We start from the raw sequence: 24,209 nt of genomic DNA, 5'->3' as shown, positions 1-24,209 counted from the left end.
TTTTCTGAAGAAATGTAATAAGAATTCTAATTACTAAATATTTGATTGTGTTTATAAGTTTATTTCATAGTTTTTTGAAGTGGCCATTTGGAAAATTAAACACATTAAGAAAAAAAGACAGATCTGAGGCTTGAAAAGAGAAGTTCCCCATTTCTCCCCTCTCTCCTATTTAAGGCCACGGTATTTTAAGCTGTGGATAACTGAGACTCCCCATATTTGATATACAACTTAAGCTTGACTTTATTTTAAATCCATTTGAAACCACGGAGACTTGAGTAGGTAATTTAGGTGAGAGGTTTTTATTTCAAATGAACTCTTTTTTCTTTCTTCTGCTTCCCTCTTCTCACTGTAATGTGGAGGAGAGGTCTAAACCCCAACCAGCATCACACCAGTGGGAAATATCCAAAGGTGGAACAAGGACCAAGGATTTCAACTGATGCAGTGAGAGATGTGGGTACTTGGCCTGCAGAAACCAGTGGAATTTCACCAGTGTGAAAGGAATTAGCAGGATGCTGTTCAAGGTGCTCTGTAGACCTTAACACTTCCTGGCAAGCAATGGTTTTATAGCCCAAGGTTACTTCAAATTCCATCTTATTTTAGAATGCATTGAAACCTTTTCTTGAAAAGGGTTATAACTCAGGTCAGTGATCATATTTGTAGCCTCATGTTTTCCTGTTGTTCAATTCTCCTTGAAGAATTTACCTTACACTGTTAATAGACTTTTTCTCTGTATCTTGTACTTCGACTTCTATATAAAATTCACTTCAAAATATCAGAGCTAATGCGTAGAAGTAGGTGGCTTAATTTTATTTTGGTAGATGTAGGATAACAAATAATTTTTAAGCTGCTCTATCTCAGATTTGAATACCTGAGAAAATGAGTTTTAGAAACTGAATCCGTACCTCTGTTTTGCAGAACTTCCTTCAAATGCCATAAGGATGACACTGGGAAGAGGGATTAACCACTGCACCCTCTCTGAGTTAGACCCACCCATTGCCCATTTGGGTAGAAACAGTCTGTCAAACTCCTCAGTTTCATTTGGGAAATATTTAAGGATATCCATTCTTGGAATTGCATGGGTGGCAATGATAAATCCACATAAACCACAGATGAAAAACCATAAAAATACATGTAGCCTCAGAGGACCATATGGCAAAGCTTCTTGCTCTTTATGGCAGTATCCAGCTTGGTGCCAATCATTTCCTGGGCTTTAGAGAGAAAATAAATATCTGAAGACCTCAGATTGCATTTTTCATTAAATGCTGTTTCAGATTTATTTGGAATACATCTTATCCAAAATACCTCCAGCTATTTCTTTGAAAATTCTGAGAAGGCTGTTTGTGGGGGGTTTGCCAACATAAATTGGGTTATAGATTGGTACTCAAGTTGGAGTACAGCTGGGCATTCTGGAATTTTTAACCTTTACCACCCTAGTGATGAAAATTAGTAATTCTGGTACTCAGAATTGGTGGGAAGTACTGTAAAGGCTCTATCAAGACACAAACACAGACAGGTGAACAGACTGAAGCTCAGGATACTCTTTCTGACTGGAAATTTATATGTGAGGGTTCTTAGTTTCTAAAGGGACCTTACAGAATTTCCCTGCCCGCTTTGAGTAAGGAAATATTTTCATGATAATGGCCTCAAGGGTCTTAAACTGGTGCCAGAGGAGTGATTGGGATGAAAGATTACTTTGTGTGTTCCTTTCTTTTTCCCATGAAAGACCTTCAGTTGCTCAGTCCTGATTTATAGACAGCTTTGCCTTCTTTTCAGGCAGGTGTTAACGAAAATGATTTTTATGATGGTGCTTGGTGTGCAGGAAGAAATGACCCTTATCAGTGGATTGAAGTAGATGCTCGAAGGCTCACAAAATTCACTGGAGTCATCACACAAGGAAGGAACTCCCTCTGGTCGTAAGTACATGTTTACTTTTCTCCATCAGATCCTGAGCTTTCAGACCAAGGAATTCATCTTGTGTTGTGGTTTGGTTCTCCAAGAAAAAGAAAGGAAAAAAAGAGTGGAAATTACCTGACATCCAGTAAATGAATGGAGGAACAGTAAAAGGCCAAGTCACTACATATGGCATAAAATGCAAGTTTAAGGGTGGCAAACTTGTATAGTCATTATCTACATCTGGTAAAGGAATCAAGATTCCCTCAGGCTGTGGGCCTTTATACTCACCTGGTCCAATTTGCTTGTGTCAGACTTCCTCACTCTTTTCCAGTGTTTAACTTGATTAGTTTAAGTACTAGTTTTGAGGGGTTTTTATTTAGTTTAGAATAACCTTAGAATAATCTTTCAGACTTCCTAATCCCTGGGCAATCACCAATTGGTATAATTCCAAAGCAACAAGATTTTTAAACTGAGCAGTTAAAACAAACTTTGTAGCTGTGTACTTTTTTCTTCTAAAGAGGAATTTAACCAAAAAAACAATCTAATTCTGTGTGTGTTGACCAGGACTGCAATGTTTGGTACCAGACTCTGTGAGCATTTACTCCTTTGTGACCTGCACCCAGACTGCTCTATAGCACAAGTCCCCTCATTCACCCAGGCTATATGTGAGCGGTCAGAGGGCAAGAACAGGAACTGGAGGTGATGATATGGGTTTTTTCCCTGATCTTTACAGTGTTTATTTAGTCCTTAATTTCTCACTGAGTCTCACTGCATAATGTGAGCAAATAATCCCACTTTTGAAGCTGGACCTTTCGACAAAGCACACAGGGAATCCATTCTGGTCAGACCTCTCACTTAAGAGTGACATGGAATTAGAGGTAAACCAGAAAAATGACATTATATCTAAGAAAAAGAATGTTTTTCTCTCCACAGTTTAATTTTCTGTGTGTTTTTTCTTTAATTTCTTTTAACATGGCTGTGGGAGTAGGAGCCTTTTGGACAAGAAGATTTCTATATTCCACATTGTTCTGTGTTAGGTAGATAATTACTGTGGCAAAGTCTTATTCTCTTCTGTATTCATTCTCTTGACATTGCTGTTTCTATCAACACCAGAGCTGCACTGCTTCATCCTGTTGTATTTCTATTTTTAGTTCAGCTCTGTTGTGAGTTTACAGCAGGACTTGACACTGTATTTATAGCTGGTATTCACAGACATCATGTTTGGGGTTTTTGTTTTGTTTTGTTTTTGTCTGTGTGTTTGTTGGTTGGTTGGTTGTTTTTTATTGGTTTTTTTTCTGGTTTTTTTGGGTTTTTTGAGTTGTAGAAACATAGAATCACAGAATGGTTTGGGTTGGAAGGGACCTTAAAGATCATCTAGTTCCAACCCCCCTGCAAATAAGGGTCTCATTTTGTCCTTATTTCCCTTAAAGACCCCTGAGGATCTCCAGGAAGAGCAGGATTGGTGCTGGGAGAGCAGGTCCAGGCTCCTCCTGGATTCCTACTGTCATCTGAGCAAAACCAGGCCCATTTCTGCCTGATAGGAGCAAAGATGTTTTCAACTGGACCAACTGCAACTGTGGAGCAGGTTAATAATATCTCCTGGAAAACGTGTCCTGTAAGACTGAACTGTGCCCCATGGATGGACCAGAGGAGTGGGGAGAAATAGTCCCAGAAAGGGGTGACATGGAAGGACTTGGGATTTTCTGTAGCAATTCCTCCATCAGCCAAGAAAATGAGAGGAAAGGGGGGAAAAAGATGAAATTCTGTTGTGATGAAGAGCTGTGCAAAGGGACATTCAGTACAGACAGCAGTAGAGACCATGAGCTCGGAGCAGAAATTTCCTTGGTGGGGGTTCAGAGGCACTGGTGGAAGTTTCAATATGTGTGGTAAATTTGGGAAACAACGACCTGACTGCAGCCATAGGGGTGGCATGCAGTGAATTGACTCTTGTAAACCAGCCCAGGAAAAACAGTGAGGTGGGACTTTATTGGAGTGGGCAAATTCCTTTGTGACTGTTCTGCTCTGATGGGCACCAGAAACAAAGGAGAATCATCAGCTTCCTTCCCTCTACTCAGCTGCTGCCTGTGGTGGTATCAAAAAGGATTGTTTATGATGTGAAAGTTCGTACAAAAAGATGCCATTCTGTTACCTCAGGCACATTCCCGACTTCTTGAGGGTATGTGACAAGAATAGAGTGCTTTCCTGACTGATGGAAACATATGTTGGAGAATAATCTTATTGTAGATAGGAGAGCCAAAAAACACCTCTCTGATCTGTGTTGTATTAGAAGCAAAAAGCCTGCCAAGCAGAGGAGCCAAGGTGAGATCTTTATTTAGTCCAAAGCCTTGGAGACTTTCCCAACATTATATATTTAAAATAAAAATGAAAAATCAAGGCACTGAGAGAGAGCAGGTTTAGATTGGCTGCTAGGAGGAAATTCTTCCCTGTGAGGGTGGGGAGGCCCTGGCACAGGTTGCCCAGAGAAGCTGTGGCTGCCCCATCTCTGGAAGTGTCCAAGGTCAGGCTGGACAGGGCTTGGAGCAACCTGGGCTAGTAGAAGGTGTCCCTGCCCATGGCAAGAGGGTGGAAGGAGATGATCTTTAAGGTCCCTTCCAACCCAAACCATTCTGTGATTCTGTGACACTGGGATAAATGCTCAGTTCACCAATGTTGTTATGTAATAGGGATAAAGAACCGAAAGAGCAACCTTTTTTCCTCTTTTCATTAAACAAGAAACTTTAATAAAATTAAAAAGTATACTTAACTGAAAGTCCTGTGTGAGCTCCTGCCTGGGTCAGGTTTATACCTGTCCTGGTCCCTTTACTTTCTTGCTGCTGGCTTAATGAGGACACATGAAATGATGAGAGAGGGCAGGCAAGGACACCCTGCTGAATTCTGGATCAAACAGCTTTGACCTTCACTGCAGGGCTGCAACATTCGAGTTTTCAGCAGTCTGGCCTTTGCTTTGCTTTGCTTTATGTGTGATGCTGTAGCCAGAGGTGTTATACTGGTGGTGGATGCAACTCCTTTACAGCAGCTCTGGCCACTGCAGCCTGGTTTTGCTGATGGGCCACTCCAACCAGTGCCAGCCTATTCACATCCAGCCTGGCTTACTGGTTTTTTGAGCATTACAGGCAAGGATGGACTGAATTTACACAATGCAAAGAACACAAAAGCACACGGAGTTGCCACTTTCTGTCTGGTGACAGGAGCTGCTTCACCTCAATCCCCCTTGGAAAGCTGCTGTTCCGTGTCTGTCTCCCTGTTGTGGCTCTGCTTGTCCAGCCCAGGCTCTCGTGTTTGAGACATGAGAGCCTGGAGGAGGAAGAGTTGCAGAAACAGCTCTTGAAAACACAGATGACCTGAGAGAAGGAAACTGAGCTGGGTTTGTAATGAATACTTGAATTGTTTAATCATTTCCTTTTTAAGGAAAAACACTTCGGAGTCAAATTTTTTTGCTCGAGCTGCCTGGCTGTGAATTCTGTGATAGTCACATGGAATTAAATTTTATTTTTTTCTTTTTTTTTTTCTTATAACAAGCAAAAAAAAACCCCAAAACAAGCTTTGAACAACAACTCCTGGATTTGAGGAGTCATTCCTTTTACCAGTTAAAGCAGGCACATGGACCTGAGAGCTGTTGCTGCTCAGGTACCTCAGTCATTCTTGGGAAACCTGAAATCATGGCAAGTGCTCTTTTACCACTATAAATGGCAAATCTGTTTAGATTATCCAGAAGACCTGCAGATGTTGAATTTCACAGAAAAAGTGAGGCCCAGCTGCAAGAACCGGAATTTCTTTTCGATTTTTGCACTGAAAATACCCAGAAGTGCCACAATTGTTGGTTAATAGCAGTAAAATCCAGTGCCTTGAGAATGGGCAGAATATCAGTTCCTTTGTATGGCTGAATATTTGGGGGAGAAATTATTACATGTAATTCTTCATATTGCTGCCAGTGCAACTCTCAGCTTTATGAACCAAATATCTTCAAACAACTGTTCAAGGCTGGATGCATCACTGTGGAATTGTGCCACATGTTGAAAGCAGTGATGTGATGCTTTAAAATATGCACTCTCTTGACAGGGGGAAAGAAAATATTAATCACTCTTAGCAGTTTGGCGAGAATCTAAAAAGCAGAGGAAAGATGTTTCCCACAAACCAAACTATCTCTTGATAATTCAACATCATCTTTTGTATCAAGAGAAAACCCACATGTCTAAATAGAGCCAGTGTGTGCTGACAAGTATTGTAGAGCTTCAGGCTGTGTGAATGCAGAGGATGTTTTGGTTTTTAGGAGAGAATACAATGTTGCAGTGAGTAAAATATATGTGTGGCAATGCATTTTCTTATAGTTAACCTTTCAGTCGTGAAATTATTCAGTATCTCTGCATGTCATGGAATAGACAAAACCACAGCAATGAGAAAAAGCAGGGATGGAATAATCTGTGCAGGATGCTTGAAGTCCAAAGCAAAATGCTGAAATTTTTAGGGAAAAATCAAAACAGACTTAGTTTCCAGTACATTCTCTTTAAAACCTTTCAGCTCCATGGAAATATTGAAGATATTTTATGCAAGATATTTGTCCTTAAGGAAAACAATGCAGGGGGGAGGATCTTAATTTTTAAAGCCTGATTTGAGCAGAGGTGGGTCTCTAGGTTTTGCAAAATTGCAATAGCTCTTAAAAGCTTTGAGGAGACAACAAACCCATGGCGTTGCTGCCTGGAGGGAATAACTCACCTGGTTCCAAACTGACTCACTTTTGAGCTGGTCACTTTTGTTCATCTCTGCTGAAGCAACTTTTTAACAAGAGGCTGGTGTAGCCCCCAGCCCCTGCTGCCTACTGTGCCACTTGTTTGATTTCCTTGTGCTGCTCAGTGGGGAGAGCAAATGATAAATATCCAGCAGATCTGATTTTGTCCGATTATGCTTTTGCTAAAACAAAATACTTATGATTGAATAGGGGAATAATTTTGCAAAATTTTCATAGTACTGCCTCATCCTCAGCCTTCTCCCTGTGTACTGCAGCCCTTCGTGATCCCCCAAAATCCCTTTTGACAAACTGCCCTTAGGGAATTGTAGGTCTGTAACAAGCTGGGTGCCTTCCAGAGATACAATTGAGGATAAATTTAGGTCAGTGCAGTTTGCTTGCTTCTAATTTTGGCGGTACAGCATTCTGCTCTTTCTTTAGTCACAAAATGAATGTGTTGCCCCACATTTCAGTTTGTTGCTACACTCACTGGCAGTTCCTCAGGAGCTAGATTTTGTTTCCAGGCAGTCTGAGAGGTGGTAAAAGTCATAGAATCACAGAATCATTAAGGTTGGAAAAGACCTCTAAGATCATCAAGTCCAACCATTAAAATGACAATAACACTGTCAGGCTCTTATCAGACATTCCTGATAGTAAGACCATGGTCACAGTATAAGATTGGCTTCATGAAGAGATAATCACGTGAGCATCTTCAGTATTCCAATATTAGTAATAGAACAGTGGTAATCCTGTCAGTGCAACTGCATTAGCACTGAGGACAGTGCAGTGGGTTATTTATAGGTATTTGAGTTGTTTCTACAACATTATGAAAACAGAATTTTGAACTGTACCCATGAAAGGTCAAAATACAGCAGTGTAATGCTGCATTTGAGAGCAGGGTAGAATAAACTCCAAATCCTGTCCAGCTCACAAGTACAGCTTACAGACAGACTTGTCACTGACTTTGAAAGCAGCACCTCCTGTCCCCACGCAGGGGCTGTGAAAACACACCCTGGTGAAACTTCAACAAGTTCCACGGAAACGTCTCGATGTTTTATCCAAATCATGTAACAAAACAAGCAGCTGCTGTGTGCAGACTTGAATTGCTCTGGTGCATTAAATCAGTGCAAACTGTTATTTGCCCTGACGGGGTGACAGGGCTGCAGAGATTGTCACAGCTTTCCCAGAGTCAGACTCATAGAGGGAATTGTTCCAAATCCACAGAAATCATATCAAGTGTAATGATGGGAGTTATAAAACAACCTGAATACAGTGTAGAAAAAGCTCCCTTGACAATAGTAATGTCACTAGTTATATGTTATGCTAATGTTTATGATTGGTTTATTCTATAAATTATATTTTCTGTTGACTGTGTCTTGCTGGATCCATCTCACAGGCTTTCAGTCTCTGCAGTGCTGAGCCAGCCTTTGGCAGCTGTAGCTTCCAGTGCTCTCCATCTATTATTTGCTTTACTTCAATCCCTGTACCCTGTTAATCTTCCTGCTCATTTCTTGTACCTCACACAAGGTTTTTGCCACAGCGTTCGTCGCTGCCGGTGAACGCTCCCCATCCCGGCCAGGGGCAGCTGGGTTGGTGACCAGCTGGGGTGATTCTGCGTAGGTGGAGTTCTGACAGCACACCCAGGGATGTGTTTACACTTCCACAAGTTTGTTTGTGGAGAATGTCAGCGCTGCTGATGTTCTGTTGCGGGTCGGATTTGTCACGGTGCTCTTTTGCCGAAGCCTGGGTGACTCACAGAGCAGCGCTGGCAGGGAGAGGTCACTGCCACCCCCCCAGGGAGGGCTCCTGCCTGGTCAGCCACCACTTTGCACTGGGAAAGGGTGCTGGGATGTGGAGAGAACCTACTCTGTACAACGAGGCCCACTGGGGATGCTCAGAAGAGGAAGAAAGGCTTTTTAACCTCCACGGAAGGGACTCGAAATCAAATGAGCTGAAGCCTTTTGGAAAAGGCTACATCAAATGAAAACAGGCATCTGCTGCAGCAGGTTACTCACACTTACTCATCACAGCCTTGGTGTGTATATTTTGCATGTGCATTATGGCTTGTTGCAATGAGAATGGTTGTGGGGGGGGTTATGGAAGGGCTCCTTGTCCCCCCACTTGTGCCCTGTGCAGCTTTCCCAAACCAGCGTCCCTTCTGGAAGCACCGAGTGGCACTTGGCCACATCTCTGTGTGAGCCTGGTAGCAATGAGCCCCTTCAGAACTGCTTTAAATGTGCTCCCAGCTGTGCTCACAAATGGCAGTGCTTGCTGTTACTGTCAAGGCTTTTTTCCCCCTCCACTTTAATATTAATGGGAAGGAGACAAAAAGATGCAATGGGGCAGTGCCTGCAGAGTCCGGATTTTTATCCTCAAATAGATGACTGATTTACAGAGGTGAGATAGGCACAAAAGAGAATGGAAAATTAAAAATGTCACAGAAGGAGGTTCTGAAGAAAAGGAATCACAGCCTGGCTGTGTTTAGCAGGCACAGAAGATATGAAAAGGGAATGTCTGGTTTAGGAAGAATTTCAAACACGTGCAGATCTCTTTGCCAAGAGTGACCCAAAATGATGAGTGTTAAGACCGAAGCCTTTGGGGAGAGGATGTCTTTGACCCTGGCACCTTCAGGTGTTCCTGTCTGAATGTACAACAGCAAAAGGAAACACCCACAGCTGGCACTGCATTTTCTAGAAAGGGCAGAAAGACATGAAAACCTCCATAAAAACATGGCTGTAAATTGCAGACATTGGGTGGGAAAGGTATTTGCAACCCCAATTCCTTCTCATTGAGGAAAGCTTTGAAAAATCTGTGCTGAATTCATTTCCAGCAAGTGAAATTCTGGCCCTGGGCTTTTCTTCATAAGGCCTCTAAAGAGCTGGGTTTCACAGCAGTGCATTCATTTAAGTCAGCTAGAAGCAATTTTAAAAATTAAACATTCAAATATTTCAGTTATTAAAAAAAAATATCCTTGCTTGCAAGTCAATCTCCATCTCTTAAATCATATTTGTTTTAATTAGTGTGTAAACCTTGCTGGGTTACCTGTGGTTAACCTGAGCATTTTTTGACTTGTCATGTTTGAAAAGTGTTTGGCAGTGGGTGGTTTGAAATTTTATCAGCATAAATATTATTAGAGAATATTAATATTAATGGTTTTACATTTAATTGTATGAGAGTACAAATGAATTTTTCAAGTAGAAAGCCATTTAATTGTCAGCAGGCTGATTTTGTTGCATGAGTACCATTTAATCTAAGGCTTGCCTAGCATTTTTTTGGTATAGAGATTATGCTATTTCAAGTATTTTGGCTTGTCAGTTTATATATTATTGGAGGATACACATTTGTTTGCCCAACTGGTTCTATTTAATATTCATTTTAGGATTTTTTTTATTGCAGATAAATCAGATTATTGTGACAACAGAAGAATAATATGCTCAGCTGAAGCCAGGTCCATTGTAGAAAATATTAATATTAATGGGAACTCTGCCAGTGTTTGCCAGTCTCATCCCCAGAATCTCAGAGAATCCCAGAATAGTTTGGACTGGAAGGGACCTTAAAGGTCATCCAGTTTCACTCCCTACCATGGGCAGGGACACCTTTCACTAGCCCAGGTTGCTCCAGCCTGGCCTTGGACACTTCCAGGGATGGGGCAGCCACAGCTTCTCTGGGCAACCTGTGCCAGAGCCTCCCCACCCTCACAGCCAAGAATTCCTTCCCAGTATCCCATCCAACCCTGCCCTGGGTCAGTTGGAAGCCATTCTCCCTTGTCCTGTCACTCCATTCCTTGTCCAAAGTCCCTCTCCAGCTCTCTTGGAGCCCCTTTAGGTACTGGAATGTGCCATAAAGTCAGCCCAGAGCCTTCTCTTCCTTAGGCTGAACAACCCCAATTTTCCTCATCCTTTCCTCATAGGAGAGGTGTTCCATCCCTCTAATCATGTTTGTGGCCCATCTCTGCCACTGTGGGCTTGACCTTCTGCTGACCTCAGCATCCTTCTTTATCTCAAAACCATTCATTGGGGTTTCACTGATGTAGAAAAGCACCCTTAGAGACTGGGATCAAAGTATCAGATTTACTTCACTCGTTGCTTATTCAGCTTTCCACGATTGAGAAGTTTGGCCTTTTTAAGACATTGCACTGCAGCAGATGCTGTTCAGACCAAATAAACCCATGCCCAGATTGTGCCAAGTCTCAGCTGATGCTCTGCCTGCTGGAGTCTGGCAAAAACCATCCTGGCATCTCTCCATTGCTTCCCATTGAACACCCACTGTGTGTTCTGCTGAGCTGGGATTCAGCCTCGTGTCTGACACACATCAAGAAAAGTCAGTGAGTTGTCTCAGGGAAGGCAAGGCTGAAAGATGTTTTGTTGTTCTGGTGCTGTCAGGATGTCTTTCCCTGTGCTCAGTAGGCTGATGCTGCTGTTAGATATAAGGAAAAGCTGATTATTGGGATAGGAACCTGCCAAGGCTGTAGGAGATCTGCTTTTAAGTCTCTGCTTTGATTCAGGTTTCCTCTCTGTCCTTGGGCAAGGCACTTAATCCCTCAGCTTGTCTTTTTTTTTTTGATGAAAATGGAAAAGCAGGACATTTCCATGCATCACAAGAAGCTGAATTTGAAATTGAAGATGTTCAAATAAGCCTTGTCTAAAGCTAATTCATTACAGATAAACCCCAAGTAATTAGTAGTAATTTAAAAATGCACCAAGTTAAGTGAATTTGAATCATATTTTGATTTTTGCATTTACTTTGTCTGAAAGGAATTGATTAGTGTTGGCAATGGATATTGAGATTTTTCAGATGGGTTCCTTCTGAAGAGATAAGGCTGGCATAAATTTTAAAGAGGATTATTAATGGGATGCACCTGAATCCAAAGGGTTCCTGTCAAATCTGTACCTCATGATCCTTTTCTAGCATTGATGACATTTGTGAGGCAGTCCTGGAAGTGGCACTTTGTGAGAGAGCCTGATGAACCGGAGTTAACCTTGGACACTTGTGAATTGTCATGCAATAATTTCTGTATTGCCTTGTTTTCTGCCAGGAAAGGGCTCAGTAATCAAAATGCTCTTTTCTCAGTGCTGGCATAGGACTGTCCCTGAATTAAGTCTCCTTGACTCAGCAAAACCAACAAACACCTGTATTTTTCTCTTAGCAGTATAATGGTAGATCCAGGAATATTTTATAGGTTGAAACCAAACGAGCTGCTCAGAACAACAGCAGGGACATCCTAAGTGTTGGAAAACTTCATAGCTTTGTTTCAGCCTTCCTTAGACAGCTTTGTTGTTCAGTGCTGATGGGCCCTGAAAAGATTGGACGTGACGTGCTGCAGGAGTAATGCCTGCAAATCCCAACCCTGCGAGGTGGATCTTGGTGTCATCAGGTAATCAACACAGGTGACACTCCCCAGTGCTGCTTCTAGCACAAGGTTTTGCTTTTGCTGTCGTGTTTCTCTGAGGGATTTCCACGAAAAGGTTTAGATTTCTGTGTCTGTGTGAATGAACTGAGCACCACAGATGTATTGAACTCCTCGATTCCAGGAAGCACCGTGCTTGCTGCAAGCAGACTGGAGATGTGCAGTGGGCACGGCACCAGGGCTGACAGAGCTCAAAGAGCATTTGGATGATCCCCTTTGTGTGTGACTCTTGGGGATGGGCCTTTGCAGGGCTAAGGTTTGGACTTCATGATCCCTGTGGGTCCCTTCCAACTCACTTGATTCTGTGATTCTTGTTATAGTCAGAAGATGTTTTTCTAATGGCATTAGGAAAAAAAAATAGGGGAAGAGCCTAAGCCCCTGGAGGCAGTTTTGTAGTGCCAGTGGGAGAAGGATCTGCTCTCTGTGATGTTTTTATTTTGTTTCCCAACAAAATGCTCCTTCCTCCCGGGCAGGCACAGATAACAGGATATGGTGTGTGCCCTAATACATGACACTGATTTATCTCATCCCACGACCCTCTGAGGTCCTTCTCCACTGCAAGTGTACAGGACTGGATGCAGTCCCATTTGGACTTTAATTGGAGGCTGCTGCTCAAAAGCACGTTGCTTATTGCCACTCAGGATGGAGAACATGCAGGACTGACTTGTATTCGTTTTCCTTTGGGAGAAGTCGGAACCTTTGTAATGGTAGGGAGTGAGAAAATAAAAATCCATTAAATAAAAGTCCCAGCTTAGAAATGTTACTGTGACAGCAGTATTTTCTCATGCCAGCAAAATGAGCTTGTTCTTTTAAAAACTTTCTGTACATGCCATGAATTTCTTAAGAAATCTCAGTTATAAAGACTGTACACTGTTATCTTGGTTTTATGTGACTGTAGCAGTTTGTTTGTATTTCTTTTGCAGATGTTGAGCAATGGACAGGGGTGTAATTTTCTTTGCCCTCCTAATCTGATTTGTGGAGTTGAAGTGAAAAAAAGTTCTGTGATACTTCAGAAGCAATGATGATATTTGTTTTGTGCTGTTGCCTCTTTTGCTCATTGAATCTTATTTTTGCAAATGGCTAAGAATATTAAAAAAAAAACACCCAACAACCTCAAACCCAGACAAAACCTCCAACAAAACAAACAAGCAAATAAAAAAAACCCAACAAATGCACACTGAATGCATAGAACTGCCACCACCATCCTTATTCAAGCCCAAGAGTTTTGCTCTCAAGCTTTTCTTGTAATTTAGAAAAAACTATTTTCTTTTTCTGGAGTTTTACTGTTGGACATTTCAAAGAATCACAGAATGGTTTGGGCTGGAAGGGACCTTAAAAACCATCTTGTTCCAACCCCCTGCCATGGGCAGGGACACCTTCCACTATCCCAGGTTGCTCCAAGCCCCATCCAACCTGGCCTTGGACACTTCCAGGGATGGGGCAGCCACAGCTTCTCTGGGCAACCTGTGCCAGGGCCTCACCACCCTCACAGGGAAGAATTCCTTCCTAATATCTAATCCAAACCTACCTTCTTTCATCACCCTTGTCCTGTCACTCCATGGCATTGTCACAAGTCACTGTCCTGCTCTCTTGTAGTCCCTTTGTTTGAAAGAAGTAAATCTGCCTCTCTTTAACTTACCATAATGGAGAAGTTGAGGGAAGAAAGTAAAGTTCTTTGCAAGAGTCAATAGTAAACTTATCTAACATGTTGAAGTCACTGTTTATTTTGTTGTATATCATTTATCATTTTACAGCCAAGTACTAGAGATGCCAGCATGGCACTTCACAGATCTCCAGTAAATCTCCTGTCCCAGGAGGATCTTCCACTGACAGGCAGACAATTAGTATTTGCAGAGTGCTGCTAACTTTGTTACAGTTGTTTACCAAATACAAAAGTTGTGTGCATTACAAGTGATAAATGTATCCTTCTTTTCATTACAGTAACAAAAAGTTCAGTCTGCTTGGCAATAGTCAAGATTTTTCCACTTAATCTAACATGAATGGCGAAATCTATTCATTGAGGGAGGCTGCTGAAAGATTTGCAAAGGACTGGTTTAGTGTCTAAAACAGAGCTGGGTTTGTTTAGTGTTGGTTTTTTGTGGTTTTTTTTTTTTGGTCAAAATCACATGATATCTCATTTTTTGCTTTTGGAGGCATTAGTATACACATACAGAAGTGCTTTTCCAAATCCTGCAAAACATTTACCTCATCTTTGGGTTTCAGTCTGTAAAAAAAAAAAAAAACCCACAAAACCCCCACAAACTAACAAAAAACCCACAAACAAACAAACAAAAACAAAACAAAAAAAAAAAACCCTGATGTCAAGATGTACTTTTTTGGTAAGTCTGGACATCAGTTTGAATCTTCTGTGTAAGTGGGAGCATTGTTACTCAGAAAATGAACTAGCAGATGGAAATCTAAAGTTACAAATATTGGCTCAGGCACTACCTGAAGGTCACTGTCTTGTACAAGGGGAAGCTTAGTGAATTTGGGCTGATCTTGAGGCTTCCCATTTTTGGGTCTTCTCTAGAAGTCTGACAGTGGAATCAACGTATGTGTGTGTGTGTATTCGTAAGTAGTTTGTTAATATTATTTGCTGATTTTAAAAGAAAAAAACACAACCAACCAAAGTTGTATTTGTTTAGGTGCAGTACTGGGGAAAGTTTTTTATAGGTGTGTCTGTCCTTGCAGGTACTCCCTGATCTCCAGTTCTTATGCTCTGATGCTTCTCCCATAACTTCCCCAATGGCCCCTATTCTTCTCTGGGGTCCCAAGAGCTTTCCTTACCCTGGTTTGACTCCCAGCTGTCTGATTGTAGCTTAGCTAAGAACCCATGTTGAAGAATGACAGCTCTGCTGGGTATGCATGATCAGTTTATGTACATAAATACAGAATCTAATCATCCTGGACTGACTTTATGGTACGAACTCACCTCCAAGCCACAGGTCTCCTCCAAGTCCCAGCCTACTGAAACCAGGAAGCTGTTAGGGGAAAAAATGAATTACTGCTGCTCTTTCTTACAAATATGAGAGGAGGGTGGGGTATCAGTTTTTCCAGCCTCCTCCATAGCTGTAAATGCATTTCCACAGGTAATGCCCAAGCAGTGTAAAAGCTCCATAACTTTATCTCCACCCAGGATATGGGAGCCAGCGTTTTATTTCCCTTCATACTCTTCTTTAGCTGGATCCAGACGAAGTATAACTGAAGTGCAAATGTAAATTTTGCTTTTTCAGTTTAAAGGGGATTTTGCTGTAAATCAGATAACAGGCCATTAGAAAGATCAGCCTACTGAGGATTGATCTGGATATCGTAGGAGTGCACTGGGGCTGTGATCAATTGGACTCTGCTGCGCCGAGACAGAATTGTCTCTCTGTCCTTATCTCTTGCTAATAAATACAAGAATGACTGCAGGCTCCAGTTATTCTTGTATTGAAAGAAATGGAAATTTTTCTGGTTGAAATTCACAGACATTTCATCCTAGAGGATTTATTACTTTTTTTCCCATTCTCTCTGATAATAACAGCAGAACTAATAAATGTTCTGTAGCTGAAAAGGTGATTTTTGAACACTGTATAAATCTGTTCTAGATAAGCCATTTATCCCAAACTCTGCATATAAAAGGAAAGGAAAGCAATAATGTCTCACCTCCTGGAATACCAGAATATTATCTCACTGGGGTTTTGCTTCCAGGTGCTATGATTTTTGAATTGTTTGTTGAATCTGGGTCGGCATGTCCTTTTTTCAGCCAGCTGTTGACATGACTTTGTCCAGTGGAATTTCCATTGCTAGCAGCTTTACAAGTTTGATCATACTAAACAATGAGCAGTCATTCTAAGTTATGAAAATTAACTTAGTTACTCTCTGTTTTTTTCCAGGAGTAACTGGGTGACCTCTTACAGAGTCTTGGTTAGCAATGACAGCCACGCGTGGACTGCTGTCAGAAACGAGTCTGGAGATGTGGTGAGTATGAGGAAACAGATGTTTTATGATGAAGAGCAGAGGCTGAAAAGCAAGGGATGGCCATCTGGAGTTTGGTTTGCCAGATTAGTCAGTGTAGGACTTAAAGGCAACATCTCCCAGTGGTCCCCCTGATTGTAAGAGCAAATCACATAGTACGGAAAGGGACCCAGAGTACCCCTTTTGGCAAGGCTGTGTCTGCCCATGATAAGATGTATTTCTTGTTGCTGGCCCATGCTGGGATTAGCATCAGTTTGCTGATCCCTGAGGACATCTCATGCCTGTTTCCAGAGAGAGGCTGTAGAGCTCCAGCTCCGAGGGGCGTGAGGGGATTGTGCTCTTTGAAGAGCAGTTCTGGCCTGAGCCACCATCAACCTGGGGCTGGACTGGGTGGTTTCATTTGTTTCTATAACCAAAAACTGCTAAAAGACATTTTGAAGAACTGATCTTGCCATTTTCCTGCGTTTGGCCTGCACAGATTTTTAAAGGAAACAGTGAGAAGGAGATCCCAGTCCTCAACATGCTGCCGGTGCCGCTGGTTGCACGTTACATCCGGATAAACCCTCGCTCCTGGTTCGAGGAAGGAAGCATCTGCATGAGACTGGAAATCTTGGGCTGCCCTTTGCCAGGTAGGAGATTTCTCAGTTGATGCTGACATGGCTTCGTGCCAAGACTCAGAAATTTCATTTCCTTTGGGCATCTTGTCTTTTGATGTAGTGCTTTGGAGAGTAGGGTTATGCAAAAAGAAACCAAAATACCTGTCCAGAATCACAAATAGGATAACTTTTCACAGGCAATCCCACAGTAAGTGTCTTTATTAATAAAACAAGATTGCCTGGGAGATAGAACAAGATTTTCTTTGTTGTTTGAGCTTAAATGCAGTGCAATTAATCTTACTGAGTGCACACGTACTACAGAGGCAATAGGATTATGTATTGGGACAGTTGCTTGCAGATGTCTTAAGCTTCTGAAACAAGAAAGAACAACTATAATTCTATAGCTTGATTTTTAACTTTTTTTTTTAAAATTATTTATTTCCATAAGCCATAGGGTTTCTCTGAAATATTTTGAAGGCAAATAATCTGACTCAACTAGTGCTTATCTTACAGGGGGGAAGAGGGGGAAGTGGGGCTGTAAGGAATTCCTAGCAGTTTTCAAGTGTTATTAAATCCAGCAGGATCCTTGGTAAGTCAAAAGTGAAGGTAAATGGTCCTATGCCATGAAGGGCCACTTAAAAAAACCCAAACAAACATTCAGTGCTGCAAATTCTGGCAAGGCCTTGGTTCTGTTAAGCACATTGTAAATAGTCTTGTAGTGGATTTGTGTCTTCATATGTATGCGTATGGATATAAATAATTAAAAACCTGTTTGCTCAAAGCTTTTCTAAGTCACTCACTGCTCATTCCATGCCTCACATCTCCTTTATTTTTCTTTTAATTTGATCTCAAATTCTGGCTCCTTGGAGGAATTTTTTTGCAGAGGGCTGTGAACAGTATTTTCAAAATACTGGAGTCAGAAAGAGAACTGCCTTTCCAGAGCTTTCATTATTGCTTTATCCATTTCTGCCTCTGTTCTGAGTCTTGCTGCCTCCAGTTCCACTGTTGATGTAGGGTCTCCACATGCCAAGCAGAGGTAGCCTGATTTTTGTCTTTTAGATGTTTAAATACTCGAGGGGGAAAAAAAAAAACAACCAAAAAACCAACTGTTTGGGGCATGGAAGGGATAATTCTCTGACAAAGAGAAGTATGGGGCAAGTACTGTCATAAAACTTTGCCTGTAGGTGTGTTACCATAAAGCCATGAAATTCAGGAGCACATAGACAGCTGCTTTTTTGTGGGTAAAAAATATATCCTGGATTTCATGGCAGTGACCAAGGGGATGCCCTGTGCATGTGAAATTTTTATGTTTTCACTAGGATTCTGATTTCTCTCTCTTTCAGCTGCGGGTTTAGAACACTCCAGCTCTCCAGGTTGCTTTTTCCCCATTGTACCTCTTACCCTGGATGGGCAATTCCACAGCCAGTATTCCCCCTCAGCTCTTGAAAGAACTCTCAAAGAACAGTGATCTATCCCAGATTCCTATTAAGGTTAGCTAAGGATCCACTCTGTATAAACCAGGGTGTGAGGATGAAGGGAAAGTGAGGCTTTCTTCAGCACCGTGAATTTACAGAGAGGTCTCCAGGGATGACAGAGAGGGCACAGGGATAAAAGAGATAACACTCAAACCATTTTGGAGGGCAATTTGTAGGGAAATTCTAATGGTTCTTTTCTATTCCCTAAAACTGTACCTAAAGAGGAAAGAGCAAAAATATCAGTATTTGAGAAGGTGATTTTTAGTTAGTGCAGCAGTTATTTAGCCCAGATTTTTATTGGCTATACACCCACACAGGGCCAAACTCTGCTTTGCAGCATTAACATTTGTCACCCTCCAGCTTCGTGGGGCTGTGTCAGTGGGTAAAGGTGAGAACACATCTGCACTTCCACCACTGTTGTGCTGAGTGCTCTTACAGCTTGTCACAGATCTTGCATTAGCATGGAAACAGCATCAGTGCATCTTCCTGGTAGTCATTTATTGAGTTAATTGCCCGCAGTGTCTGATTCAGGATATTCCTGAAAGAAAATACCAGAATCATTCATTGAGAAACATAATGGGAATGGGGTGTGTTCATTCAAAATGTAATTGGACTGAAAGAACTAATAGGTTTTGATAAGTGCTGACCCATCTTTTTAGCTCAGAAAGGACTGACATTTCTTTCTTCTCGCTCATTTTATTCATCGCACGCAAGGCGCTCGAAACAAAGCTGCTGCTCAGGTTTGAAGAGGCCTTTCCACGCACGTTTTTCTTCCTGCAGGACATGGCATTTTTTGCAATTCCCTCTGAGTGGATTTTTCACCCATTATTGGTGTCATCTTGCTCATTCCAAGTTGGATAATCCAATGGTTTGGCCATTGGATTATGGGAGCAGCGACTTTGATGGTGCTACTCTAATACACTGCGTTGTTTGTGTGGCAGAAATCAAGGTCTTTCCTGACACAGTTTTTTCCATAAAACTGAGCAAGTCTCCTAAATTAATCAAAATCAGGACGTGGAGCTCTGTTAGTTCAATTAGCTCCAGCCATTCCAGAGCCTAAAAACCCATGAAAGAAGTCATGTGATGCTCTGTTTCCTTGAGCACCGTGTGTGGTTTTGATTGTTTTGCACCCTGAGTGTGAACATACAAGGAATCAAGTTGTCAGGAGGAGCAGTTTGGTCAATTCAGAGTTCCAAGGCACCACATCTTCCTGAGACAATGGCAGTGCACAGGCACATGGGGCATAGGGAAATAATCTCCAAAAAAAAGGAAGGGTGGAAGGACACTAAGACATTTTTCATGACTTGTGGATTTCTTTCCATGTCTTCTAGACTTGTAATTTTAGGTTTTATGTCTTTATTAATCCTTGAATAAATTAAGTCATTTGCATTCAGTCTGTGCTCTCTATCAGCTTTTCATCATGCTGGCTCACAAGGGAGGGTAATAAAGGAATAAGGAGTAAGGATAAAAGATAAAGAAGAAACCTGAATAAGATACTAATATTCTGGGAGAGCTTTTTAGCACTGTCAGAATGAGATGCAAATGGTTAAAGACAGCTAGGACCCATTCCTTTGGGTAAGGCTCTGGCAATAAAACCTGATGCATGTGCTGGGTGCACTAAAAATTGGACAAATCATGAGAAAACTGCTTGGATAATTGGAACAGAGAAGTTACTCATCATCTATTCTGTATTATATAAGATAATTGTAATTTTTATCAGTGAAATGCTTATATCTTATCCATAACATACATTTTTGGCATAGTGTAGGCTAGTTTTGACAAACAACCTTTTCTAGACTGTAACAGTAGCTCTATAAAAAGAAGCCGTGTTATCCAATTGTGTCAGTAATGTCTTTTGGGCAACAGAAATGATTTGCTGTTTCACCCAGGGAAAGACATTTATCTGTGGAGGAAAGATGCCAGAAAATCCTACCTATAGCAGATGATCAGTGCTGCCATTTCTCACTGGGCTAAAAGAGGACAAAAACACAGGCGTTTAATTCCCTCTCCACTTTCCAAAAATGTTGGTATTTACAGAGATGCAGATTGACACACACAATCTTTTGCAGTTGCCTCAGAGGGATGGATGTACTTGCCTTGCCTTTTCTTTCTCAAACCTGAGGAAAGTCAAAAAGGAATTGCTTATGATCAAAAGTACCCAGAGATCGGAGAGAGAAAATTAGCTGAGCTCTTCATGCATTTATTTATATTGTACAGTATTCAAGGCAATAGGCGGTTATTTTAATGGAATAAATTTGTGATGAAATTTAATTTTTAATAGTTCTTATATAGAAAACTATCACTGGTACCATGATTATGCCATCACTTTCAACCCACGATAAAAAATGAACTTTAACAACTCTGTAATGGAGTACTGTGTTTTGCAGTGGATTCAGCCCTATTTTCATTGCTTCTCTCTTAATGCCAGGCTACCTAGTCAAGTTTAGGATTGTGCTTGTTTTGTATAAAAATGTGATTTTCCACAAGCATCTTTCATTATAAGTGGTCATGTAAACAGCAATATTAAACTCAGTAAATTACTTCTGAGAGTAAATCCCTCCTTAGGGTGACAGTCTGTCTTTGGGTTCTACTTTTATCATTTCAGAGCTAAAACTTAGTCTTGGACAAGTTAAAATTTTTGTGAGTTTGAGCAAAGACTGAATAAAAATGAGACCAAATTCAGTAATTCTCCTGGGAAAGGCCAATGTTTCTCCATACTCATCAAGACACCTGTGTAACATCCCCCAGCAATACAGTGGGTGTCATTAAAAGGTTTTATTTCAGATTTTATTTCTAAAAGTAATTGTGTTTCATCCTGAAGGAGTGTTAAGAATCCTCAGAACCGTCATTATTATCAGAATTGAGCTGTAGGAAATCATTAGAATGATAAAATGGTGGTAGAAAACCTTTAAGAGGCAACTATTGCAGATTAAGAGTTTGAGTTTCCTCTCACCCATTATTATCACTCATTATGCTTAACTGGAATCGCTTGTTTTATATTTGACTCTACATCAACATATATATATAAAAGAATCCATTTGTAGTTGAAAAATATTATTTGATTGCTGATTTTTTTCCTTGCTGATTTAATGTGTGATCTTAATGCTCATGAGCAATGCTCATGAGACTGCCATGAAACAGATCATGTGGAAAAAAACTTGGAATCACCTGATACGGCCACCAGCAGATTTATTTCAAGATTACACGTGTCTGTGAGATGTTCCATTTTGTGAAGACAAGTCAAATTCACTTATATGACACAGAAATTAAAAAAAACCAAAACAAACAAACAGTCATTTGCAAAAGAGCTCGTTGAGGTTTTTAAGGCGGTCTAAAGGATTTAGACCAGAATATTCTTTTTATTAAAAATGCCTCTGAATCACTTGGGTTGACTTCATTATCTCACACATTCAGAGCACCATATGAACATCACTTCTGAGCTTGCAGAGCTCCTTTAATATGATACCTGAAAGCTCACAGAAGGAATTCTGTGAGCATGAAGGACAGGAACAAATTGAGGTGGGAACGCAAGCGAGTTTTACTCAATAGGTGGGACTCTTTTGATCATGTTGCTTTGTGAGTGTTGATTTCAAGACATCAAAAGCTCACTTTATATTTTTCTAGTGGTAATTAACACCGAAAACTAATGTAGGGGAAAAAAAAGACCAGCAGACATTGTTGTGGTGAGCAAAATAACTGGGAACCCGCAGGAAGCATCAGAGCTCCACTGGTTGAGGTGCCGTGTTGAGCTGTGACAGAACAGAAGAGAAAATCCTTCCTGTATGTCAAACTGCTGAGCAATTGGTCCTTTCTGGTATTTTTATGGGCAGTTCTCAGAGCTCTCCTGCCAGAAAGGAGCTGGGCAGGGGAGGCACTGAGGTGATCACAGGGATGGAGCAGCTCTGCTGTGAGGAAAGGCTGACAGAGTTGGGATTGTTCAGCCTGGAGAAGAGAAGCTTCAGGGTAACCTGATTGTGGCCTTCCAGGAGCTGAAGGGAGCTACAAGAAAGAGGGAAAGAGACTATTTACAAGGGGCTGGAGTGACAGGACAAGGGGCAATGGCTTCAAACTGAAAAAGAGTAGATTTAGATGAGATATTAGGAAGAAATCCTTCCCTGGGAGGGTGGGCAGGCCCTGGCACAGGGTGCCCAGAGGAGCTGTGGCTGCCCCATCCCTGGAAGTGTCCAAGGCCAGGTTGGATGGGGCTTGGAGCAACCTGGGATAGTAGAAGGTGTCCCTGCCCATGGCAGGGGGAGAGATTGGAACTGGATGAATTTTAGGCCCCTTCCAACCCAGGCCATTCTGTGGTTCTGGGAATCTTTATGATTTTGCAGCTTCCTGGTCACTTGTCCATCTTTACAAAGAATAGAAAGATGAAGGGAAAAAGATATCTCTACTGACAAACTAATATATTTCTCTGTATAAATGGGAGTGCCACAGTTTTGCAGGGTATTTTCTCCTTGGAGGAAAAAGAGACCATCTGAGGAATTCCTATGAATAAATGAGCATACTTCTATTATAACTCTTCTGTGATTTGGGTTTCTTAGTATTTTATCCTCTGTTTTGCTAAAGAAAATAGTTTTTGCTAAAGTGGACCCATCCAGTTGTGGACAAGCCTCATGTGCCTTTCTAAATTTTAGCTTTCTAAATGTAGCTGCAGCAGAAATCCAGTGATCCTGACTACAGCAGAGCCTGGCAAAATATGAGTGTTAATTCTCTAGGGAACTGTCAAACTCTGCTCTGTTGTTGAGGAAGGGCCAGAGATACAATCATTCTCACTTTACAATTATTTGAAGTTTCCACCAACTCTACAGCATTCACAGCCATTCCCAGGATATTAGTGTTTGATGTATGGAAAAAGTGCCAGACTTTGAAAGGAGTGGGATTAAAGTATTAGGAAAAAAATCAGTTGCTGTATATTTTGGCTCGTGGTGATGTAGAAAACCTCCAACATCCTGGCAGTTTTATGATGTTTATTTTTATATTTTTACAACAAAGGGATATTTTTTCACTTATGAAGATATTCTGTGGGCCATCAAACACATTGTGTGAGAAGAAGTGTGTTTTTTTATGATTTCCATTTCTTGGTCATCAACATATTAATGAATAATTTCTGCAGATTAACATGGGATGACCTTCAAGGGTTTGGCTTTCCAGAGGCAACTACAGAGTCAGTGCAGCATTGCTGCTGTCATGGGCTTGCATCACTTTAGCCTGAAGTTAGACTGGAAAAAAGCCAGGTCATTTATGTGAAACCTAAGGCTCTGATTCTTCAAAACAATTTTTTTTTTAAAATAAGCAAAGAAATCTTGTTCTCTCACCTGATTACATAGGCATGCAGTGATAAGGCAAGGGGAAATGGCTTTTAGATGAAGGAGGGCAGGTTTAGATTAGATATTAGGAGGAAATTTGTCCCTATGAGGCCCTGGCACAGGGTGCCCAGAGAAGCTGTGGCTGCCCCATCCCTGGAAGTGTCCAAGGTCAGGTTGGACAGGGCTTGGAGCAGCCTGGTCTAGTGGAAGGTGTCCCTGCCCATGACAGGGAGGTTGGAATGAGATGAGCTTTAATGTCCCTTCCAACCCAAAGTATTCTGTGATTCTATAATTTAGGTCACACTCAAACCCATTTCCAGGTGGTCATTTTACAGAATTAAGTTCTCACTAGAAAGGACAAAATGTATTGAGCAACAACACTTTGTTGAGGAAATAGGGGGTTTTGGATATTTTTCAGTTGTATTTGTAGAACAACCTTCAACTGACCTCCCAGCATTTCTGCTGTAGATTAGGAAACTGAGGTGGAGACAAGCATGGGAATAAAGACTCAGTAAGTGATTGAGAAAGTGGGTAGTGTTACTGTGGAGCTTAATGGAACTTTCATACTTCATTCCATAAATTCCTTAAATAGTTCAAAAGACCCAAACACTTTTAGAATTTTATGGGACTGTTTAGTGGTTTTAATGTCAGAAATACGAAGTTTAAAAATGTAAGTTATAAAGTATTTTGAAGCACTTTCTGTAATTTTCTATAAGTGTTTGTTGCTGCAGGATATTAACTACATATTCTTCCTACTAAGAATTCTGCTTTCCCCCCCCCCCAAAAAAAAAATTCAGAACTGTTGAGGATATTGTTTAAAAAAAT

The 24,209-nt window shown here is 41.2% G+C and overlaps 1 protein-coding gene across 1 annotated transcript in view; it reads left to right on the top strand.

Moving 5' to 3' along the window:
- Positions 1-24,209, top strand: part of CPXM2 (carboxypeptidase X, M14 family member 2) — a 74,124-nt gene that overhangs the window by 28,709 nt on the left and 21,206 nt on the right. The window contains exons 3-5 of the mRNA XM_050305344.1: positions 1,774-1,913; positions 15,920-16,004; positions 16,480-16,630. Of these exons, the coding sequence (XP_050161301.1) occupies positions 1,774-1,913; positions 15,920-16,004; positions 16,480-16,630 (376 nt within the window). The remainder of the gene's footprint in view (positions 1-1,773; positions 1,914-15,919; positions 16,005-16,479; positions 16,631-24,209) is intronic.

The sequence above is a fragment of the Myiozetetes cayanensis genome, unplaced genomic scaffold (assembly GCF_022539395.1).
Source record: "Myiozetetes cayanensis isolate MyiCay16 unplaced genomic scaffold, myiCay2020 scf10, whole genome shotgun sequence".
NCBI lineage: Eukaryota > Metazoa > Chordata > Aves > Passeriformes > Tyrannidae > Myiozetetes > Myiozetetes cayanensis.
This window is presented reverse-complemented; position numbering and strand designations above follow the sequence as displayed.